Raw genomic sequence first — 25,538 nt, forward strand, 5'->3', positions numbered from 1 at the left:
TAATAAGCTGACTTATTTAAATTGATTTTAATGTAACGTTTAGAAAGTCTTTTCATTCATACTATTACTCCGATGATGCAATACGTTTATGATGTGAATTTACAAAAAAGATCCCAGAACAATATCTGAGCCTTTAGTGCTCCTGGTATGAGGTCGATGCAGTGTCACGAAAGACGCAACACATAAAACCCACTGTTGACGCTACACGTTGTCGACGTATGAAAATGGTTGTAGGTACTCGACAAAGGACAGCAACAAGAAGTTATATATACTCCAAACTGTGTGTTTAGGTCTCAGTTAATCAGGTATGCGTGTCACAGTAATCCTTATTTTGCTCCTGACAAACGATAGATCTATAGAGACTACAGATGACCAACAAGGACACGATATCGTCCTTTCATCACTGGTCAAAACAATAGTGGCCATCTTACAGCATTTAGAAGCGACTCATCTTGACGTCATCACAGGAGACAAGGCTTTAACAGGTTAATTTTATTATTAGTAGCCATGTACACCACTGTCATCTCAGAATCATTAGAGAAACACAATAAAACTAATTAAGTAATACTGTGTTACCTTATCAACTTTAAAACAGACTAGATCTTTTGAAATTGATCAGTTAAGATACAGTATCATCTACTTGGCTTAGAACAACTTCGTATTTTCTTTTCGTTTTTTCACGACATCTTTGTTGCTTTATTATATACAATAAATAATCAACTATTTCCCACATCATTATTTACCCCATTTCTCTATGATACAGCAGTTCGAAATTGTGTTCCATTAATTGTACTACATCAGTGTTAACACATCTTTATTTATTTACTTGGTAATAGTGCAATAATTTGTATTCCATTAGTGATAATACAACATTATTTGTTTATTTGGCAATTGTTCAGCAATTTGTATTTCATTAGTGATAACATTATGTAACACAAATTTTGTTCCTGGATAGTATGTGTTATTTCTTAATTGCTTATGTTGTAAAAGTAGAGCAAATGGTCATTATTTCATTGAAACTTTGCTTTTGACCTGGATAATGAAATTTAGAAATTAACCTATTTTATATGTAAAAAACTGGCAAATTTGCACATTTTCATTTACATAAGGTTTGAATAAAACAACATATCAATCAAGATTTACATGTATTTATACAAAAGTTATACAAAAATGAACATAAATGTTTATAAGTAGGTAGTTTTTCTAGATTTGTGACTGTAATGTGAATTACTTTCACGTATCAACCCCCAAATATAGTCTCTCATCATGTTTTCCTTATACGCTCCTTGGTAGCGGCGTTCAAAGTCCAGTATATCTTAGCGGAAACGCTTGCCTTGCTACTCTGAGTATGCTCCCATATTTTCCTTGAATTTATCAAGATAAGCGTCAAGGACATTAACTTTCAGGGACATCCTGCAGCCTATTTTGCCGTAGTTCTTCATTAGAGCTTCAACCAGTTCCACATAATTTTCGGCCTTGTGATTGCCCAAGAAGCCCCAAACCACTGCAACAAAGCTGCCCCAAGCTTTTTTTCTGCCTGCTGAACTTCTTGGGGAATTCTGTGCAGTCCAGGATCTTCTTTATTTGTGGTCTAACAAAAACACCAACTTTGACCTTTGCCTCAGACAGCTTAGAAAAGAAGTCTTGAAGGTACTTGAAGACTGTAGATTCCTTATCAACAGCTGTGACAAATTGTTTCATAAGACCTAATTTTATGTGCAATGGTGGGAACAACACCTTCTAGATGTCCACTAGTGGCTCATACTTAACATTGTGCCTCCCCACAGAGAACTCGGTCCGTTGTGGCTAGTACTCCCTGTTGTAGTGAGCTGCGATGTCCCTTCTGTCTCAAAGGCAAAGATAACAGGGAAACTTGGTAACGCCTCCTTGGAGATCCATCAGGAATGCCACCATTTTGAAGTCTCCGATAACCTACCAGCGATACTCATCATACTACAAGGCTTCAAAGAAGGTCTTGACACTGTTGTATTCATCTTTGAGGTGCACCGAATGTTAAAAGGTCTAAAATTTATATAATATAAAATTTTACTATTCAAGCAAGCAAAAATTGTCTGTCTTATCTTCTCGAGCGTTTTTGCAGTGCTCGCAGGTAAAATGAGGTGCCCAGGGTTTGTTTTGATCCACGACAGGCATGCCGAAATATGCCTTGTAGGCTTCATACATTTAAGCAGATGCAGCCACAGAGTACTTTTTCGCTCTTGTCTTGATAAATTGGCCACTTACATAGCAGAATGCATCTGGAGAATTCTTGCAGCATCTTGATGCCGTTTTTCATAAAATCAGATAGGTCTATGTGTTCACTTAGGCAGCTAGAACTAAACTGAAGTGGTGAGGCCTTGTATATATATTACTCTAGAAAGTTCTAGAAAACTCTTAAAGGTTCTTGAAAATTCTCGTAAGTTCAACAACACTGTAGAAAGTTCTTGAAAATTTTTGTAAGTTCGAGAAAATTCTCTATCAGCTACTCAACAATGAATATTCCTCAAATGTTCTGGAAAATGGGTAAATTTGAAAATTTCATTACCCAGGTCACAAAAGCAAAGTTTGAAGAGAAAAATAGGTCTTTTCCATTTACTTTAGGCATAAGCAATTGGGAAATAACACTTTCTCTCCAGAAACAAGAAAAAGTAAAAATTTTGTTACATAGTGTAATACATCTTTATTTGTTTATTTGGTTATGGTTCAATAATTTGTATTCCATTAGTTGTTATACATCTTTATTTGTTTATTTCGTAACGGTTCAATAGTATGTATTCCATTAGTTGTAATATATCTTTATTTGTTTATTTGGTAATGGTTCAATAATTTGTATTCCATTAGTTGTTATACATCTTTATTTGTTTATTTCGTAACGGTTCAATAGTATGTATTCCATTAGTTGTAATATATCTTTATTTGTTTATTTGGTAATGGTTCAATAATTTGTATTCCATTAGTTGTAATACAGCTTTATTTGCTTATTTGGTAATGGTTCAGTAATTTGTATTCCATTAGTTGTAATACATCTTTATTTGTTTATTTGGGTTGGTTCAGTAATTTGTATTCCATTAGTTGTAATACATCTTTATTTGTTTATTTGGTAATGGTTCAGTAACTTGTATTCCATTAGTTGTAATACATCTTTATTTGTTTATTTGGTAATGGTTCAGTAATTTGTATTCCATTAGTTGTAATACATTTTTATTTGTTTATTTAGTAATGGTTCAGTAATTTGTATTCCATTAGTTGTAATACATCTTTATTTGTTTATTTTGTAATGGTTCAGGAATTTGTATTCCATTAGTTGTAATACATCTTTATTTGTTTATTTGGTAATGGTTCAGTAATTTGTATTCCATTAGTTGTAATACATCTTTATTTGTTTATTTGGGTTGGTTCAATAATTTGTATTCCATTAGTTGTAATACATCTTTATTTGTTTATTTGGTAATGGTTCAGTAATTTGTATTCCATTAGTTGTAATACATCTTTATTTGTTTATTTGGTAATGGTTCAGTAATTTGTATTCCATTAGTTGTAATACATCTTTATTTCTTTATTTGGTAATGGTTCAGTAACTTGTATTCCATTAGTTGTAATACATCTTTATTTGTTTATTTGGTAATGGTTCAGTAACTTGTATTCCATTAGTTGTAATACATCTCTATTTGTTTATTTGGTAAACTAATGACATATATTTACAACAGATCTTGCAGTGCTCACATATCAATATTGTTGTCATTATTATTTTGTAATGATGAATGTTAACAACAAACACTAATGATAAGAACAAACACCAATGTTAACAGCAAACACTGATGTTAACAACGAAGTTTTTTTTCGAGTTTTATTCACAATTGTTTGCAAGTCTTCAATATTTCAACAAAAGTGTTTAACTCTATTAGCGAAATTAAAAGTTGCGACACTGTAAACTTGAAAAAAACAGTATTTATGAAATATGGTCTCGAAATTTCACAATACAAGAGTCAATATGAGTTTAAAGTTAGAAACCACCTAGCGGCAATAGAACCTTTACGTAATGCATGTTATGTGCTGTAAGTTACCACCATTATATATCTAATAAAGCTGTATTCCAAGTAGTTGAATGTAAATTCCTTACTAATTTATACTTACCATTTACAGCCATTTACTAAATTACACAGTATAAATCTTAACTATTGTTAGCTAACAAAATAAAACAAGTAATGGAATATATATAAAACTAACTGTTATTAGCTAACAAAGTAAAACTGTTCAACAAGTGACGGAATATGAAAACTAACTATTGTTAGCTAACAAAATAAAACCGTTCAACAAGTGACGGAATATAAAAACTATTGTTAGCTAACAAAATAAAACCGTTCAACAAATAACGGAAATTTTAAAATTTTAATTGTAAGGCTAATAGACTTTATACATCTATATAAACTTACTAGTTTTTTTAGAGTGACTTACAAACCAGAATTCATCCAGTATTTTATTAGCTTTCTGCGAGTATGACATCAGGTAATTTATTTTAACAACCAATCCTATAGGCCAGATAATTTATTTTAACAACCAATCCTATAGGCCAGATATTGTGGAGACTTACTATGATCCGACAATATTTTACTTTTCCCACATAAATCCTACATTTTTTTAGAGGAGTGACAATTCAAACCTCTTAAGATCCTATAGTGTGTATCTTGTCCCATTCAATTCATAAGGTTTACAATAGGAGCGAGGATTTTGCTGTGACTGTATGATTTTACAGGACATTTTTTTATATTGAAATCTAAAGAACGCATTATACGAACTTAATTACAATGTAAAATCTGAATACTTAAGTTTAATTTCAAGTATTAATGAGAATAAATTTTCTCTGTCTTTTTTACTAAAATGTTTGTTTAGGAACATTGATACGTCGTTTTATGACATCCGGAATATCAGCTCGCTTAAAGTCAACGGATAATGCAAACGAATTAGCTCCAATTGACCACACTGCCCTCACGCGAGCTTCTGATAGAACCATAATGTATGTACCACCTGATGACAAGGAATATTTTGTCTCTGATGCTGTTAAGGTGAGTTGGGTAATTTTATCATTTATTCTTTGTTACGAATATTATCAATTCATTTATATTACGTCATTAAATGAAAATACAATTTATTATGTTATTATTTTAGCAAGTAGATTTAAGAAACGTGTACGCTTAGCTATATATTTTATTTTCAAATATTGCTGTCCCTCGGTAAAACAGCGGTTAATCTAAGGGCTTACATTGCTTAAATCTGAGGTTCTATTTTTTGTGGGGGATACGGCAGGTAGACCAATATGGTTCTCTTTTAAAGCAATCAAATATTTTTAACTTTGTCTTATATCGAATAATTTGTGGCATCAAATAATGTTTGAGGTCTCACAAAGAGATTTACTTTGTTTCCAGTAATAAGTTGTCGATTATGCTATTTGGCCTGGCAAATGCGCAGCTGTAGAATTGAGGTATTATATCATTAAAATTTTTGGTTCGATTCCTATGATAGACACATCACAGATAGCTTATTATGCAGCTTTTTCTTTAAATAAGCAAACGAGTTATTTGCTATTTTATCAAGCAGAGCTCGGGTGTTTTTGTAATTATTTTACATTATGTCACTAGTATACTTACATTTGTATGGCTTTCAATGAAATCCACATTTTTCTGCTCAAATATATTGATAATAAAGCCGCGTTTTTATGAAAATCTTAAACTTGCAAATCGATTATTTCAACTAAAATTACGGTGCTATTTTTTTCGAGTGATTCAGTCTCCACTGTTTTCAGTGTCACTTGTGTTATATTAACAATTAGTTATTTATCATTTATAACAAATCTGTTACTGGTTTATAAATCACAGCATCAATAGTTGAGCATTCAGGTAATTTACTTTAAATCAGACAATCGTCAGGTTAAAATTGCTTTCTTAAAATAAGCTATTTTAATATTAAGATTTTATGCATTAGTGTGTTATATTGAAGAGTTTTAAAATATGTAGTAAACGTTACAGTTCTTGAGTAATTACCATAAGTAAGTTTTATAAGTTTGAAAAACTTCGTCAACATGACACTTATTTTTCTACTGACATTGCTTAACAACAGTCAACTGTAAGAGGTTGAGGACGCTATAATATAATTATTTTGGAGCATCACTACGTTTAGTCCATACTTTAACTGATAACCACGCATCTTGACACTAGCCTTTCAGCGTAGTTTCCATTGCAAAACGTTACACTGTGAAACTTTCATGTTCAAAGCACACCTCCCATCCCTACTGTTTTCCATAATCCATCTAGGATATGAAGATTACAGATCACACAGAAATCTGTAAGCGTTGCATCTGACGACTGGACACATATGTCTTCATATGGAGAAGTTTGAGTGCCCGTTTCATTCTTTAGTAGGCTGAAAGAATGTGTTGTGGGAGCAACTCCTATATACACAACTTGATTCATTATTCCATACAGAATTTTAGCATCTTAAGCCTGCAAACTTTCCTCTGAGCGACTGGAGAAGGGGGGCTAAAAGGTCATATGTTATTTAAACTTTAATTTCAAATAAGATTAAGTTTGTAAATAAGTAAACTTATACGGAATATCTTTTAAAGTGTTAGACTGACCAGTTAATATTTTACTTTTCTAAGCTCAAAACCGTTTCCGCTATTAGTACGAGAAATAAAGTACTGATTCTTCTTAAAAAGAGACACCTAGCGGATCTTATCAAGCCCCATCTAACCGAAGGAGATAAAGTGGCTTTTGTGTCTCCATACGCCAGTAAACAGGTCTATATTTTTTAATAATTACTATTATTAAACAACAAAGTAAAACTAAAATATGATGCACCATATTCTTAATATTCATAACGTGTTTAATATTGTACAAGTTGTTCACAACCTTGGTATATCAACATCTGTGGTATGTTTGTTAGTTGGACTCCTCTTTTTAATGCTTGTCGTACATTTGGAAAACTTTGTGTTAAACTTTAATTTATGAACATCTAATTAGGCTTTTTACTTTTATATCTCCTAAAGCTAATATATATATTTACAAATTTAAATGTTAATGTCTGTAATGTATGTATTCAGACCTCACACTAATCTAGAGCAATTGTTAATGTCTATAATATATGTATTCAGATCACATACTAATATAAATTAAATGTTAATGTCTATAGTGTGTATTTAGATCACATGCTAATCTAGATCAAATGTTAATGTCTATATACATTTAGATTCCATCCTAATAGAACTTAAATAATCTCTGTATTTAGTTCATATATTCGTTTATATTAAACCAGTACATGTTTTCTATACCCAAGTGCCCAACTCTAAATGAAATGTACATCTTTCTGGATAATGCGAATTGAAATCAAACATAGTATCAAAAAACTAACTTATAGTTTCTGTATTTTTGCAGAAACTAGGATGCTACAGAGTGACAAGTGTCCGTTGGACAGCTTTTGGAAACCCCTTGTTCTTTACATGTTGTTCCTTTTGTGAAGAGTCAGGCTTACAATTGAAGAAGCTTACCATTTATCCCACAGACATCACGAACTTTGAAGGACGAATCCTTCGAGTTACTAACACTCTAGTAATGTGTGGAACTTACATAACTATTAGTTAAGACTTGTTTATTCGCTACATCAGACCTTTAACTTTATTTAACACTTGAAGAGTTGAGATGTATGTTATACCTTCACGCCATACCAATGCCTTTTTCGTTTTAAAAATTGTACACCATGGCAATTTTTATGTCGTTTTTAAAATTTCTAGATTCTCATTTATAATACATTGCTTTAGCAATTCTTTACGGTTGTTCTAAAAGATTTTTATTTTAGTTTTTACAATTACGTGTCGAAGTAATTATCTGTCATTGTGTTTAATTTTTTTAGAATCTTGTTTTCTTGTTACTCGCCATAGCAACTTCTTACGCCTTTTTAGAACGTCTAAACTAGATACCGTTTTGTCGTTGTATACGAAGAAAATTCATTACGTCTCTTAAAATACGTGTAAATTCTAATTTTAATTGTATTTTCTCAACAATGATTGAAACAGAACAGGAGCAGTTATGACGTTTTTGCTGGTCCTTCCTAAACTGCAAAGAAATAATATAAAGGTCCACGAGAAATTTCTCGAAGGAAGTTTCTTTTCTCCTCTGACGTATTAAAATCTCATATCACTAATTTTAAAACTACAAATATTTAGAAATTATCTTGCACAATTATTAACTTCAAAAATAATTATATCGCAAGTATTGACAGTATATTCCAGGAGATGTCGCAACTGTATGTGTGTGTGACTTTACGTGACTTCGAGTTGGAAGGAGAATTTGTAGCCGGGTTTAAGGTGGTTTTCTCTTTGCTGTCATCAGTTAAACCATCGTATATTGTGTGAAAAACTGAGCGAATGTTTTGTTCGATTTATCTTGATGCTTACTTTTGTGTCTCGTATCGCTGATCTGACTACTATCAGACCAATCGTATTGATACTTATAGATACTTCCAACGTTGTCACAATGAACTTTCCTTAGATGACCTTCGATTTTAGTACTTGGTTTCTCAATAAAAATAATTTTACTGTTTAAATTCTATTCTGCTTAAACATGTTTTAGTTACGTAACCATGTGCATTTTTATTTCCTTTGTGGAGCTTATGTTGTTTTCTATTTCAGTTTTATTTTGTTATTGAGCATGTATTTACATCTGGGTAAGGTTCTAGTTTATACAGATATGGTTTAGAGAAGTTACACTGGTTAATAGGTATCCGGATGTTTAACCTCGTTGATGCTGCACTTTGATACTATTATAGCTTCCGAGGCTTATATTATACTGATTTGCTACTCGCTGGTTTACATATGTCAATAATGTATTTTGTGGATCTAAAGACAGCAACCATCAACAATCACTTCTACAGCATATAAGCTACGTCAGCCCTAACATCAACTTTACTTACAAAGAAGGGAATGAAACTAGGTTTTAAATTACATGAACAATGGAAAGGAACTCCAACAGTTTTAACACAAAAATCTTCCATAAATCTGACAGTGCTAACAACCACATAAAATCCAATTCATTTCACGAAACACAAGAAAAAAATTGCCATATTATCATACATTTACAACACAATATTTAACACGTGTATGATAGCAATAACATACAGAATAAACTGGAGTCAATATCCAGTTGTTACATGTTATAATTTCTCCAGGACGAGTCTCCGATTTATTGTATTACGAATCACGATTTCAAATAGCCGGAAATTTTAATTTTAATTTAGAAGCTGATTAAATGTTAATAATTATTAAATTTGTTATATTTGCTAAGAAGATTTATACACACAAGTTTCTATTTCAACACAAATATATTTTAATATACAAAAGACAATACAATTTATCATAATAGCTATTACTAATAGATAATACAAATAATGGTTTATATACAACAATTTTACAAACTTACAAATATACTGAGCCTTACACCTTGTTTAAAACTAAATATTTTATTGATGGTTCAGTTCCACGACGAGCAACGTGATTCTGAGTTGATATTATCACACCTCGCTTAAGCTAGCACTCCCTTTTCTTGGTTGGCATCACGCGATTTACAAGCTCACTTCTTACCGATGAAGATATCCGATAACCTCGTAGAAATGCTAACGTTCGAAGTTAGTTCTCTGAAGCTGAACGGTTCGTAATGTTCAAAATTTATAAACGTTCCTTCAAATTCTGTAGTTTTCCGATTAATAAAATAAGCGTTAATCATAAAAGCTTCAGAGGCATATATTATACTGATATAATAATAATTGTTTCTTGGCACGTCGGTTTCATACACCAATCACGCTAGATTCTCGAATGTTCAAAAGCAAGTAAACCACATATTGTTGATTCCTACTCTCGAGAATCTTCTACAAATTTAGAGAACAGACTGAACTTGTGCAATATACATCCAACAATATGCATCACATGCCTTAAACTGGAACACACGTACGTATTAAAATAAACGTATAACGTTAAATCCTTTTTGCACAAATACATTTATTAACGTTGTCACTAGAACCATAGTCAAACATACTGGAATTTAGCCAAAGTTGATGACACAAAGAGAAAAAAAAATGAAAATAACATAAACTTCACGAAGGAAACAAAACGTACAAACTGAGATACACTAAAAGATGTCTTACCATACCATAGTTATGTAACTACAAACGTCATAAACATTTGTAAACATATATCAGGTAAACACAAACTAAACAATAAACTTATTTTTATTCAACAACTAAACACTAAAAATCAAAGTTCAGCTAACGAAACGTTATGGTGATAACTTCGATGATGGAAGTATCTACAAGTATCAATCCCATAGCATGGACATAGGCGAAACGGGACGCAACGTAAGTATTTAGATGAAATAACGTGTATAATAAACCAATATTCATATAAAACTTACAACTTTAAAATATTATTCAACACAAAAATCATAAATGGAAGAAAAACATTAATTATTTTGAACTAAAATCTAACTTAAATCAAAACTCATTGAATAAAAATGAAATGCTCACCTATTATTTCACACAATAGACAACAGTTACTGATGGTCACGAGTCGTCGAAACGCTGAAATTAAGTTCAACAAAATATAAAAATAAACGACCCACTCAAAAGCTGTATCTCTGTACCACTGATTAAATTATACAATAAACACATGTATTTGTTTTTCTTCTCCTCACGATAAAATGTTATCTTTGTTTTAGTCGTAAACAGTTTTGTCATCTTTTTATTACAGTCGGAAAGAAACGTTCGTGAAAGTTTTCATGAGAATTGTTTTTTTCTTGATAGTATCGAAACGGCAAGTACGACAAGTTCTTTCAGCTGTTAGAAGAAATTACCAACAGAACCAATTTAAGGTAAACAATAAACATACTATAACTATAATTGTAGTGTAACATCATGTTTAATATATAAACGTACTATAACTATAGCTGTGGTGTAACATTGTGTTTAATATATAAACATACTATAACTATAGCTGTAGTGTAGCGTCATGTTTAATATATAAACATACTATAACTATAGCTGTAGTGTAGCGTCATGTTTAATATATAAACGTACTATAACTATAGCTGTGGTGTAACATTGTGTTTAATATATAAACATACTATAACTATAGCTGTAGTGTAGCGTCATGTTTAATATATAAACATACTATAAATATAGCTGTAGTGTAGCGTCATGTTTAATATATAAACATACTATAACTATAGCTGTAGTGTAGCGTCATGTTTAATATATAAACGTACTATAACTATAGCTGTGGTGTAACATTGTGTTTAATATATAAACATACTATAAATATAGCTGTAGTGTAGCATCATGTTTAATATATAAACGTACTATAACTATAGCTGTAGTGTAGCATCATGTTTAATATATAAACATACTATAACTATAGCTGTAGTGTAGCGTCATGTTTAATATATAAACATACTATATCTATAGCTATAGTGTAGCGTCATGTTTAATATATAAACATACTATAACTATAGCTGTAGTGTAGCGTCATGTTTACTATATAAACATACTATAACTATAGCTGTAGTGTAGTATCATGTTTAATATATAAACGTACTATAACTATAGCTGTGGTGTAACATTGTGTTTAATATATAAACATACTATAACTATAGCTGTAGTGTAGCGTCATGTTTAATATATAAACATACTATAACTATAGCTGTAGTGTAACATTTTGTTTAATATATAAACATACTATAACTATAGCTGTAGTGTAGTATCATGTTTAATATACAAACATACTATAACCATAGTGTAGTGTAACATTGTGTTTAATATATAAACATACTATAACTATAGCTGTAGTGTAGCGTCATGTTTAATATATAAACGTACTATAACTATAGCTGTGGTGTAACATTGTGTTTAATATATAAACATACTATAACTATAGCTGTAGTGTAGTATCATGTTTAATATATAAACATACTATAACTCTAGCTGTAGTGTACATAATGTTTAATATATAAACATACTATAACTATAGCTGTAGTGTAGCATCATGTTTAATATATAAACATACTATAACTATAGCTGTAGTGTAGTATCATGTTTAATATACAAACATACTATAACCATAGTGTAGTGTAACATTGTGTTTAATATATAAACATACTATAACTATAGCTGTAGTGTAGCGTCATGTTTAATATATAAACATACTATAACTATAGCTGTAGTGTAACATTTTGTTTAATATATAAACATACTATAACTATAGCTGTAGTGTAGTATCATGTTTAATATACAAACATACTATAACCATAGTGTAGTGTAACATTGTGTTTAATATATAAACATACTATAACTATAGCTGTAGTGTAGCGTCATGTTTAATATATAAACATACTATAACTATAGCTGTAGTGTAACATTTTGTTTAATATATAAACATACTATAACTATAGCTGTAGTGTAGTATCATGTTTAATATACAAACATACTATAACCATAGTGTAGTGTAACATTGTGTTTAATATATAAACATACTATAACTATAGCTGTAGTGTAGCGTCATGTTTAATATATAAACATACTATAACTATAGCTGTAGTGTAGTATCATGTTTAATATACAAACATACTATAACCATAGTGTAGTGTAACATTGTGTTTAATATATAAACATACTATAACTATAGCTGTAGTGTAGCGTCATGTTTAATATATAAACATACTATAACTATAGCTGTAGTGTAACATTTTGTTTAATATATAAACATACTATAACTATAGCTGTAGTGTAACATTTTGTTTAATATATAAACATACTATAACTATAGCTGTAGTGTAGTATCATGTTTAATATACAAACATACTATAACCATAGTGTAGTGTAACATTGTGTTTAATATATAAACATACTATAACTATAGCTGTAGTGTAGCGTCATGTTTAATATATAAACATACTATAACTATAGCTATATATCCTGTGTATATCTGTTTGTTGTTGTTTCGATTTAAAATACTACAACTAATTAATAAACCACAAGATCAGAGAATTTCTTTTTAAAGTACGCGGCAACTGGAATAAAACACCTGTGTTTTTGTGTTCTTTTAAACCCTCCTCATATGTGTATTTTATCCTTAGGAATTCTGTAAATGTGTGACAGAGAAAATCTCCTGTTCGTTTTTCCAGAATGTCCTGTCTTCGTGGGTAGCCTTAATTGCAAAATAAATAATACTTTTAAGTGTCATGAGTGTTAAAATGATGTATTTTGCACATACAAGTGTTCAGCTAAGTGTGAAACGTATTTAGCATCATATCACCTTGAAATATTGCGAGACCAAATTACACGAATGTCCAGTTTATTTTGAAAGGTATTTAATAATTTTTAATACGCGCATGTGCACAACAAACACACGGTTATCCAGTCATTTACTGATAGTAGAATTCTATCCATCTCTAAGCATATTCGTACCAGCGTGGTACTAATTAACATAATGAAGTGTGAGCTGACTTTTGCGACTAAAAATTCTTATTTTAGTTTGGTTGTGTGCTTCGTAGACCGCACGTGACACAACGATCAGACTGGGCATTTGGAAGCTTGGAAAACGGCAACTGGACAGGAATGGTTGGAGAGTTAAACAGAAAGGTACAGAGTTTGTTTCATGCTGTCATAAAAATGACAGTCCCACAATAATCCATATCAGGCTTAAGTAATCATTATTTATAGATAACAGAAAGAAGTTAAACATAATCCAGATGAGGCTTAAGTAATCATTATTTATAGACAACAGGTTTAACATAATCCACATGAGGCTTAAGTAATCATTATTTATAGACAACAGGTTTAACATAATCCACATGAGGCTTAAGTAATCATTATTTATAGACAACAGAAGGTTAAACATAATCCACATGAGGCTTAAGTAATCATCATTTATAGACAACAGAAGGTTAAACATAATCCACATGAGGCTTAAGTAATCATTATTTATAGACAACAGAAAGTTAAACATAATCCATATGAGGCTTAAGTAATCATTATTTATAGACAACAGAAGGTTAAACATAATCCATATGAGGCTTAAGTAATCATCATTTATAGACAACAGAAGGTTAAAAATAATCCATATGAGGCTTAAGCAATCATCATTTATAGACAACAGAAGGTTAAACATAATCCATATGAGGCTTAAGTAATCATCATTTATAGACAACAGAAGGTTAAACATAATCCATATGAGGCTTAAGTAATCATTATTTATAGACAACAGAAGGTTAAACATAATCCACATGAGGCTTAAGTAATCATCATTTATAGACAACAGAAGGTTAAACATAATCCACATGAGGCTTAAGTAATCATTATTTATAGACAACAGAAGGTTAAACATAATCCATATGAGGCTTAAGTAATCATCATTTATAGACAACAGAAGGTTAAACATGATCCATATGAGGCTTAAGTAATCATTATTTATAGACAACAGAAGGTTAAACATAATCCATATGAGGCTTAAGTAATCATTATTTATAGACAACAGAAGGTTTAACCTTTACCTCTTCTTTCTCGCGCCATGCGTGACCTAGTGGCTACCGTGCTGTACTGTGAATCTGTTGCTTGTGTCCCATTAAAGCAACATCGAGCTCCAAACCTTGGGTTCTTTGGTGTGTTATAAGAATAACCCAAGAGATGGCGGTGGATATTTTTGGTTAACTGTATCCTTTTTTGTCATGATTATCACAAACAGCGCAGATAGCCCTTGTGTATCTTTGTGCAAATATCTGAAATAAGTAATCAAAATAGTTTTTTTTTCTTTTTTTACGGGGAACGAGTTTATTAAGTCTTTGTTCTGTAGGATACTTAAGGCTAAGCGAACTCCTGAAAATAATGTCATAATTATTCACCTGCCACACGAAACTACATCTTATTTATTAAAATGGGTTAAGAATTAGTTTCATTGACAATATACCACTAATTACAACCTTTGCAACAGAAGTTTCGTTGACAATATACCACTAATTACAACCTTTGTAACATAAGTTTCGTTGACAATATACCACTAATTACAACCTTTGTAACATAAGTTTCGTTGACAATATACCACTAATTACAACCTTTGCAACAGAAGTTTCGTTGACAACATACCACTAGTTACAATCTTTGTAACATAAGTTTCGTTGACAATATACCACTAGTTACAATCTTTATAACGTAAGTTTCATTTACAGTATACCACTAGTTACAATCTTTATAACGTAAGTTTCATTCACAATATATCACTAATTACAACCTTTGTAACATAAGTTTCGTTGACAATATACCACTAATTACAACCTTTGCAACAGAAGTTTCGTTGACAATATACCACTAGTTACAATTTTTATAACGTAAGTTTCGTTCACAACATACCACTAGTTATAATCTTTGTAACGTAAGTTTCGTTCACAATATACCACTAATTACAACCTTTGTGACGTAACTACTTCGTACTGCACAGGTTTGAGGCAGTCTGTAGTTCAGTAAGAAATTTTCATTTGAAGCCAACATGTAACACTAACATTCAATATGGTAATATTTAAAACTGTAAGATATAAAACTAACATTCAACGTTGAAATATTCAACATTGAAACATGTAAGTCCGTAACACAATTATGTTAATGTAGATCCCAAAATTAAACAGATCACGTAAGTTGCGAATCAGATAAATGATCTAATTCGAAGCCAAAATGGGTTGATTTGGTTTCGTATAGTCTCCCTAACCATGCATTATTTTGAAATGATGAGCTAAGTGAAGCACAACTAGTTAACAACATCCACTGTCAACTCTTGACTATTAGTCCTGTAACATAAGGACGGCCGGGTTCGAATCCCTGTCACACGAAACATTCTTACCCTTTAAGGTGTGGTGGCGTGATAATGTTCGGTCAATCCCACTATTTGTAGGTAAAAGAATATATCAAAAGATGGCGATGGGTGATGACGACTAGCTGCCTTCCCTTCTAGTCTTACACTGTAAAATTAGGGACGGCTAACACATATAGCCCGCGTGTAGCTTTACGCGAAATTAAAAAACAAACCCTTCTAGTCTTAAACCAAAGACGGCAATTAGAAAAAACAAAAACGTTATCATAATTAAATTCCCGATTTCACTAAAAAGCACGTAAACCAGCATCCGTATCTGTGTGTGCAGTGTTCACGACCACCTTCGCACGTTACAATTTGTTTGTATACAATTAGTATACATGTATCTAGGACTTTCATATTTACCAGTTCATTCACACCTCTGATTAGTATACATGTATCTCGGACTTTCATATTTACCAGTTGATTCACACCTCTGATTAGTATACATGTATCTAGGACTTTCATATTTACCAGTTGATTCACACCTCTGATTAATATACATGTATCTAGGACTTTCATATTTACCAGTTGATTCACACCTCTGATTAGTATACATGTATCTAGGACTTTCATATTTACCAGTTGATTCACACCTCTGATTAGTATACTTGTATCTAGGACTTTCATATTTACCAGTTGATTCACACCTCTGATTAGTATACATGTATCTAGGACTTTCATATTTACCAGTTGATTCACACCTCTGATTAGTATACATGTATCTAGGACTTTCATATTTACCAGTTGATTCACACTCCTGATTAGTGTACATGTATCTAGGACTATCATATTTACCAGTTGATTCACACTCCTGATTAGTATACATGTATCTAAGACTTACATATTTACAAGTTGATTCACACCTCTGATTAGTATACATGTATCTAGGACTTTCATATTTACCAGTTGATTCACACCTCTGATTAGTATACTTGTATCTAGGACTTTCATATTTACAAGTTGATTCACACTCCTGATTAGTATATATGTATCTAGCACTTTCATATTTACCAGTTGATTCACACTCCTGATTAGTATACATGTATCTAGGACTTGCATATTTACCAGTTGATTCACACTCCTGATTAGTGTACATGTATCTAGAACTTTCATATTTACCAGTTGATTCACACCTCTGATTAGTATATATGTATCTAGGACTTTCATATTTACCAGTTGATTCACACCTCTGATTAGTATATATGTATCTAGGACTTTCATATTTACCAGTTGATTCACACTCCTGATTAGTATACATGTATCTAGGACTTTCATGTTTACCAGTTGATTCACACTCCTGATTAGTATATATGTATCTAGGACTTGCATATTTACCAGTTGATTCACACTCCTGATTAGTATATAACTTGCATATTTACCAGTTGATTCACACTCCTGATTAGTATACATGTATCTAGGACTTTCATATTTACCAGTTGATTCACACCTCTGATTAGTGTACATGTATCTAGGACTTTCATATTTACCAGTTGATTCACACCTCTGATTAGTATACATGTATCTAGGACTTTCATATTTACCAGTTGATTCACACTCCTTATTAGTATATATGTATCTAGGACTTTCATATTTACCAGTTGATTCTCACCTCTGATTAGTATACATGTATCTAGGACTTTCATATTTACCAGTTGATTCTCACCTCTGATTAGTATACATGTATCTTGGACTTTGATATTTACCAGTTGATTCACATCTCTGATTAGTATATATGTATCTAGGACTTTCATATTTACAAGTTGATTCACACCTCTGATTAGTATACATGTATCTAGGACTTTCATATTTACCAGTTGATTCACACCCCTGATTAGTATGCATGTGTCTAAAACTTGCATATTTACCAGTTGTTTCACACCCGTGATTAGTATACATGTATCTAGCGTTGGATATTTACCAGCTGCGAACTCCTTTATATTTTATAGGAAAAAGATTTGGCCATTGGACCTCTGGAATGGACCGAAGACAGAGAAAAGGCCATTGATTTTACTCACATATTCCACGTGAGTTCGCTGACTTTCATAACTCGTGCTCCGTACTCCTCTGTCGATGCTGGGGTAATATTGGGGCTCTTCACCTCGGAGGTAAGGAGGAATTATACATGCACATTTCGTTACATGGGTGTTTTTATCGAAACTGTTTGACACATGCACGTTTCGATATGCTAAGATTTTCGTATGCATATTTCAATATTCTTGGATTCTTATACGCACATTTCGATACATGGGTATTTTTATCGGAACATTTTGACACGTGATGATTTTCATATGTATATTTCACTATCCAGGGATTTGTATATGCATATTTTGACACAAGAGGATTTCATATGCATTTTAGCCGTCTTGGGATTTTTGCCACACTGATCTACTATACTTGAATAAAATATTCATTCATGTATTTCTTTATGCTATTGTATCACAGCTGGCCCGATATGTACAGGTGAGTTAAGGCGTTCGACTCGTAATCTGAGGGTCACAGGTTCGAATCCCGATCGCATCAAACATGTTCGCCCTTTCAGCGGTGGGGGCGTTATAATGTTTCGGTCATTCCCACTATTCGTTAGTAAAAGAGTAGCCCAAGAGTTGGCAGTGTGTGGTGATGACTAGCTACCTTCCCTCTAGCCTTAGACTACAAAATTAGGGACGGCTAGCGCAGGTAGCGCTCGGGTAGCTTTGCGCGAAATTCGAAACAAACAAACAAGTATCACAGTATGTATAATTAATGTTTTCGGGTGACGTATACATTCACACTCTAGTTTTGATAACAATAAAAATAAAAAATACAAAACTGGAATCACTTTTAAAATGTGGTCATTGAAACGCTGGTTTGGGTTATTACCATTCAACTGATGTCATTAAGAAAAAATATTGAGTTACCAGCCTCACACTTCGGAATATTTGTTTGTTCGTTTGCCTTGCTGTTAAGCAAAAGGCTTCAAAATGAGATATATGTGATGTACCCCACACAATATCGACATCTGGTTTTTAAAAAGGTTTAGGTCTATAGGCCTTCAGATAAGGTAGATCAGCTGTTTCAAAAGTTAACTATTTTAATCAATTTCAGTTGTCATTAAAGCTTTCTAATACAACAGTTATGATTTTCTTGTTTAATAGTACATGTAATATTTGTGTCATGAATATGACTTATACCTACTAGCTGGGGTATCCGTACCCTGGTCGGAAGTTATGTAAATTCATGATTAATGAAAGCTTATCTTAGGATGAAAACTTGTTTCCTTTATATATCATTTTTGAAAAAGCCCAAAACGCCCATAAAAACAGCAAAACACAAAATGTGAAACCTTACATTTGCATATATCTTCTCATAGATTCAACAAACCTTCATACCAAATTAGGTGAAGATGCATCAACAGGGGCGAAGTTGTGGTAAAAAAAAAACACCTCAAAATGCAAAACTGAAAATTTGTGTGCATTTTCCCATGTACCTGTGGAGCCTCCATACCAAGTTTGGTGAAGATCCATCCACACCCTGCGTAGTATTTACATGGATATACAACAAACAGTACTATTATATTGATATAGATGGCGCAAGCGCATTAGATCCAAGTATGCCGTATTCATTACGTCATACATGCACCCTGAGAATGGAGAAAAATAAAGTTCTTCGTCACGGGAAATGGAGACGTAAAAGGAAAATCGTAGCCCCTATTGCAAATCTACATACATACTGCATACAAATTTCACAAAGTTAAGAGTTACAAGTGGTATAATAAGAACTTTTTTCCAGTATCATTCAAGCAAGAGTTCATTATAGTATGATTAGCACAACTATTATCTTAATATATATACAGCTAATGATTTATGCTTTATTGTTGTTAATCAGTAATATGGAAGTCTTAAAAACTAATTATTCATGCATTATTACTGTTAATCGGTGATATGTAGATCTATAAAACTAATTATGTAGTCCACTGTAGCAGTCCCCTGGTGGGTCAGAGATGAGTACCCAGATGTAAAATATTAAAATCCGGGGTTCAATTCTTGTCTTTTCTAAGCAAAAAATAATAGTTATCCTCGCAAAGAAAATTAATTTTCAGTGTTTATTTAAGTAATCATTGTATATTGTAAATGTACAAATGCATTCAGTCTGTCTTTACTTCTCGCAAGCTCAATTAATTAGAAAATATAAATTTATTTAATAGTAAATATCTTGACATATGTTCCTTTTTAAGCGGACCCATCTCGTTACTTATAGGAGAAATCACTGCTATCTAAAAATACCACAATCTTAAAATTGTTACGTTCTTTTGTAGGTATGGGTGGCTATTCTGGTTAGTCTCGTCTTCAGCGCTCTTGCCTACACGGCCTTGAATCACATTATTGCATCAGTCGACCCAAGAAACAGCCAAGTATCTGTCTCTCAGATGACATCCAAGTCGTGTTGGACAATATTTGGTGCATTCCTACTACAAGGTGAAAACTGGAAAACATTTAGTTTAAATAAAACGTTCTTTAGGTCCCGAATTAATAACATTGGCGCATTTAAAATTCATTGTTACGCTTAAAAATCATAAACTAATATTTATACGATATTTGCAGGTTGAATAGTTAATTTTTCAAACTATTACAACAATGCTCAGTTTTTGCTGACCTGAAAATGTGCTCACACACCTTACTGTCTAAATGCGCATGTGTACGCACTTTTTTTTTGTACGGATGTAAAACAAAAATCAGATGCAAGTATACTTTAGTTGACATTTTGTACAACAACACATTAAAAGCCTGTCAAAGTTTTCTAAAAGGTCTAACGTTAGATCGTGGAGTAACATTATAAGTTTATTTATTGATACTTTTAAGTGTGGCAACGTTCAACCCTAACTAAACTTTACCAAAAAAGTTATTTTGTCAATTTTTCTCTCTATCGAATATACTAAATAAAGGGTTAGTTAATATTAGGCCTAAGACAAGTGGATTTCTAGACTTTAGTGTCTGCGATTAGATTTGTTTGAGAAATCCTGTATTTAAAGACGTACTATAGCAACAAAGATACTAATTTGTTAGTTATTATTTTTATTATCACTCCAAGTGTACATCATGGAGCAGTTACTGTGATAATTAATTACATTTCAAAGATTCAAATATAATAAACCAAAAAATAAAACAGAATTTGTTGAATTTTTTTAGGATATTTTTGTTAATTATGAGTTAAACATAATTTTTTGGTGTATAATTTTTTTAAATTTCTCTCAACTGTAACATGGTCATCTCTTCAAATATAGAAAAGTAAGTCAAGTTTAAAAGTGTTTAAAACCATTCTTCCTAAAAGACGTGACGTATACAGAGGACCATTACGTTATTTGCCAGCAATATCGAAACTTCAACACCTCGTTACAGTCCATATCATCATGTGCTTGGGTCTTAGCACAGCCCACTGGTTAACGTGCTCGGCTAATGTTCCTTATTTCGTAACATCCTACAGCCCATTTTGCTGTAGTTCTTCACCAGAGCCTCGACCAGTTCCACATAATTTTCGGCCTTGTGATTGCCCAAGAAGCTCCGAACCACTGCGACAAAGCTGCCCCAAACTTTATGTTTCTTCCTACTGAGCTTCTTGGGGAATTCTGCGCACTCAATGATCTTCTTTATTTGTGGTCCAATGAAGACACCAGCTTTGACTTTTGCCTCAGATAGTTTAGAAAAGAAGTCTTGAAAGTACTTGAAGACTGCAGACTCCTTATCAAGATCTGTGGCAAATTGTTTCAAAAGACCCAATTTTATGTCCCTTCTGTCCCAAAGGCAAAGATAACAGGAAAACTTGGTAAAGCCTCCTTGGAGATCCATCAGAAATGCCACCATTTTGAAGTCTCCGGTAACCTACCAGCAATACTCATCATACTACAAGGCTTCAAGGAAGGTCTTGACACTGTTGTATTCATCTTTGAGGTGCACCGAATTTTAAAAGATCTAAAACTTTTATAATATAAAATTTTACTATTCAAACAAGAAAAAATTGTCTGTCTTACCTTCTAGTGTTTTTGCAGTGCTCGCAGGTAAAATGAGGTGCCCAGGGTTTGTTTAGATCCCCGACAGGCATGTCGAAATATGCCTTGTAGGCTTCACACATTTAACAGATACTGTCACAGAATACTTTTTCACTCTTGCCTTGATAAATTGGCCACATACATATCAGAATGCTTGCAGCTTCTTGATGTCATCTCTGATAAAATCAGATAGGTCTATGTGTTTACTTAGGCAGCTAGAACTAAATTGAAGTGGTGAGTGGTGAGCCCTTGTATATATATATATTACTATGGAAAGTTCTAGAAAATTCTAAAAGGTTCTTGAAAATTCTTGTAAGTTTGAGAAAATTCTCTATCAGCTACTTAGCACTGAATCTACTTGGAATGTTCTGGTAAATGGGCAGATTTGAAAATTTCGTTTCCCAAATAACAAAAGCAAAGTTTTAAGAGAGAAATAGGCATAAGCAATTGGGAAATAACACTTTATGCCTAGGAATAAGAAAAAATAAACATTTCTTTACATAGTGTAATTTGAGTCTGATTAAAGCGAGTTATTGATTATTTATTTATGAGTCTCAAACAGTGTACGATTGATTTTTGCATTAGCAAGTTCCTAAGTTTGGCTACTGATTGAGTTCGTGTTCCAATGGAAAAATAGAGATGTGAGAATGTTTTATGTATGAGAACAGTTAACTATATTATTAAACTATATTGTTTAAATCTATCAGAGTTCACTAGTGAAGCTAACTTGTAGAACTCGCTGAAGAACCGGATTACCTTCTTTATTATTAACTAAGCACATTAGGATTTACATTCTTCATTTTTTAAAATAACCTAAAAAAAGTTGTCCAATAAAGAAACTGCAATAACAATTGTGTATAAAATGGGATTATTTTGATAAATATAAAACAAAATCCAAACTCAACTTCAAAATGATGACAAATGCCCAAAGTGAGAATGGAAATGTTATGGAAATGACGAAACAAAGATAAGTAAAAAAAAACATAAAAAATTGCAAGCACGAGATGTAAAGAACAAAACAACTTTCATGGAAGATAAAATGTAGAATACCATGGAAAGTTTAGAGAAGGATTATCAAAACAAAATGGAAAACGTACAAATGGAATCAATGAATTCCAAATGGATGTACAGAAGGATTGTAACAAGATTGTAGGAGTACAGAAGATTATAACAACAAGATCAAATTCTTACAGAAAGATAACAATAGTAATACTCGAAAAGCTGTAATAAACTGTATAATTACTTCAATTGGGTAAAAAATATCACTGATGCCAGGGCGAAACATTTAAAAATTGATTTGAAAGATGCAAGAATAAAACTATCCAAACCTCTTTGCATCCGCTCAAAAATTTCAGCCTTAGTTTCATCGACTATGTAATATAGAAGAGGACTCTTTCAGTCTACACTTGGCCCAGCATGACAAAGTTATTAGGGCGGTGTACTCGAAATCTGAGGATTACGAGTTCAAATCCCCGTTCCGCAAAATATGCTCGACGTTTTCTCCCTGAGGGCGTTATATGTGATGGTGAATCCAATTATTCGTTGGTGAAAGAAAGCGGCCAAAGAACTGGCAGTGGCTGATAATGACTAGCCTTTCCCTCTAACCTTGGGGATGACTAGCGCAAATAGCCCTCATAAAGCTTTCCACGACATTCCAAATACACAAACAGTCTGCACTAATTGTAACTAGTTTTGTTCCACTACTCGTTATATTATCCTTGCACAATCGTCTACTTTAGTAACGTCATTCAATTAAGAAATTAGCCAATTAAAGTGATTGTTGCGACAATGAGGAAGTTTTTAAAAGAACCAACTTTGAAACATCTTTCAACAGAATATTTTAAACTATTAGTGGAAACATTATCACAGATATATAGGAAAGTACATCAGAAGAAGTAAAGTAAAGTTTGGAAACTGAATAAAGTAGAGATTGAGGCCCATGCAGCAGAATTATATCGGACCATTAACTACTGTGAAAAACCCATAGCTGGAGGGGAGGCTTGTGGGCCCATGGACTTGATTCAACCATTGTAAATTCCTAATGAGGGAGATATTTTTAATATATTTTATTTATTGATCTCATAATTCTTGATGTCTTTACTTGTTTGTCTAGAATTTAAATTAATTCAAGGTCTTTTGCCAACTTAAAAGTTTCAGATACTTCAGAATAACCCTATTTTAAATGTAATCTAGTTGCTTCAGCATACTTTGTATATTTCCATATACTATCGCATCCATGGACTGGCCTTGCATCACCAAGTTTAACACAACGTGGGGCGTCTCAATAAGGTAATTGAACATGTCTCTCCACATCTTCTAATTGAGACGTTCCACGTTGTGTTAAAGGATTGGTTAATCAACTAGTGAGTGAAATAAGTTTCAGGGCAAATGTTTCATATTGCTATGAGCTGCAGAAACAAATCTTTAGAAACGGTTTCCACGGGATGACAGGAAAAAGAAACTGTTGTAAATGTGGAAAATGCATACCTGACTGCCAAGACTGAGATGAATAAATCTTTGACAGTAAATAAACGAGACAATCTGTTCCATTTTTTAAAAAAATCGGTCAAAAATCAATGGATTTATTGGTGGGAATATTTTAAATACGTTGGTCGACACCAGTTTTCCATCTCCCATTATTCAACCAGATCTAATAATAAAATGTAGGGAATTACTTTCGTAGATAAAGGAAGAAGAAAGTAAAAACCACCATCATGGTCGGAAACTTTTCTTCATAACACGATGAGAAAGAATGCATATTGGGAACAAAGATATTTCAGTTGGTCTAAACCAGGGGTTCCCAAACCTTTTAGTCCTGCGGAGTTTCACACCAGAAATGAAAAAAACATTCCTTAATAAAAAAATATACTAAACAAAAATTGGTCGCTGGTACCAGATAAAGTTTACTTCAAGCTTTTAGAATATAAATTAATTAAACATATCGATATTTAAAATAAAATAGTTACTTCTACTTACTTGTTCAAATATTTATGCTTGCAAAATGTATATCAGTAAAAGTACAGTGGACTTATTTATTTATTAGTGCTCGGATTGCCTTGCTATTGTTCATAAAGTCGTGTATTTGGAGTTATGTTTGTTACCTGTAAGCGCGAATCAGCTTCAATATTTAGTCTGTTTCTAAATGTGGTCTTTGTAACTGTATACAGTGAAAATGTTTGCTCACAAAGATATGTTGTTGGAAAACACATCAAAAGTTTCAAAGCTCTGTTTCTTATTATCAGGGTATTCCATGGCCATTTGAATCCAAAACTGTGTAATTTCTTTCTGCTCAAATTTTGTTTTCAGGATGTAATCAGTTGAAATTTTTACAAGCTGTTCTTTCTCTTTCAAAGGCAAATCGTTGGTATTTACAGAGTCAACAAAGGGATTCTGAATCCACAATAATTTTTCTTAATGGGGAGGGAAGTTGTACACTCCCCAACAGTTGTACACAAATCATATATGTTCTTCAAGATTGAAATTTTTGCATCTCCACTTAAGGAAATTTTATTCATAAGTAAAAAAAACATGGAGATTTACAAAGCAGTCAAGTTCTTCCATAAGTATACATTCATCCTAAAG

The 25,538-nt window shown here is 32.3% G+C and overlaps 1 protein-coding gene across 1 annotated transcript; it reads left to right on the forward strand.

Annotated features, from left to right (window-relative positions):
• Positions 1–232: 232 nt before the first annotated feature.
• LOC143224313 (uncharacterized) lies at positions 233–20,938 on the forward strand. Its single transcript, XM_076452708.1, has 8 exons — positions 233–485; positions 4,891–5,063; positions 6,656–6,793; positions 7,428–7,601; positions 10,843–10,910; positions 13,587–13,674; positions 17,881–18,039; positions 20,229–20,938. Exons 1-8 carry the CDS (start codon positions 308–310, stop codon positions 20,478–20,480), a joined length of 1,230 nt encoding a protein of 409 aa, XP_076308823.1. The 5' UTR covers positions 233–307; the 3' UTR covers positions 20,481–20,938.
• Positions 20,939–25,538: the final 4,600 nt, after the last annotated feature.

This window comes from Tachypleus tridentatus, chromosome 8 (assembly GCF_004210375.1).
Source record: "Tachypleus tridentatus isolate NWPU-2018 chromosome 8, ASM421037v1, whole genome shotgun sequence".
Classification (NCBI taxonomy): Eukaryota; Metazoa; Arthropoda; class Merostomata; order Xiphosura; family Limulidae; genus Tachypleus; species Tachypleus tridentatus.

Excerpts from the sequence above, each read along its gene's own strand:
- LOC143224313 (XM_076452708.1), top strand. The coding sequence starts at position 308 with ATGCGTGTCACAGTAATCCTTATTTTGCTCCTGACAAACGATAGATCT. Across the intron at positions 6,794-7,427 it reads CTCCATACGCCAGTAAACAG|AAACTAGGATGCTACAGAGT; the intron begins GTCTATATTTTT and ends GTATTTTTGCAG. Across the intron at positions 7,602-10,842 it reads TTCGAGTTACTAACACTCTA|TATCGAAACGGCAAGTACGA; the intron begins GTAATGTGTGGA and ends TTTTCTTGATAG.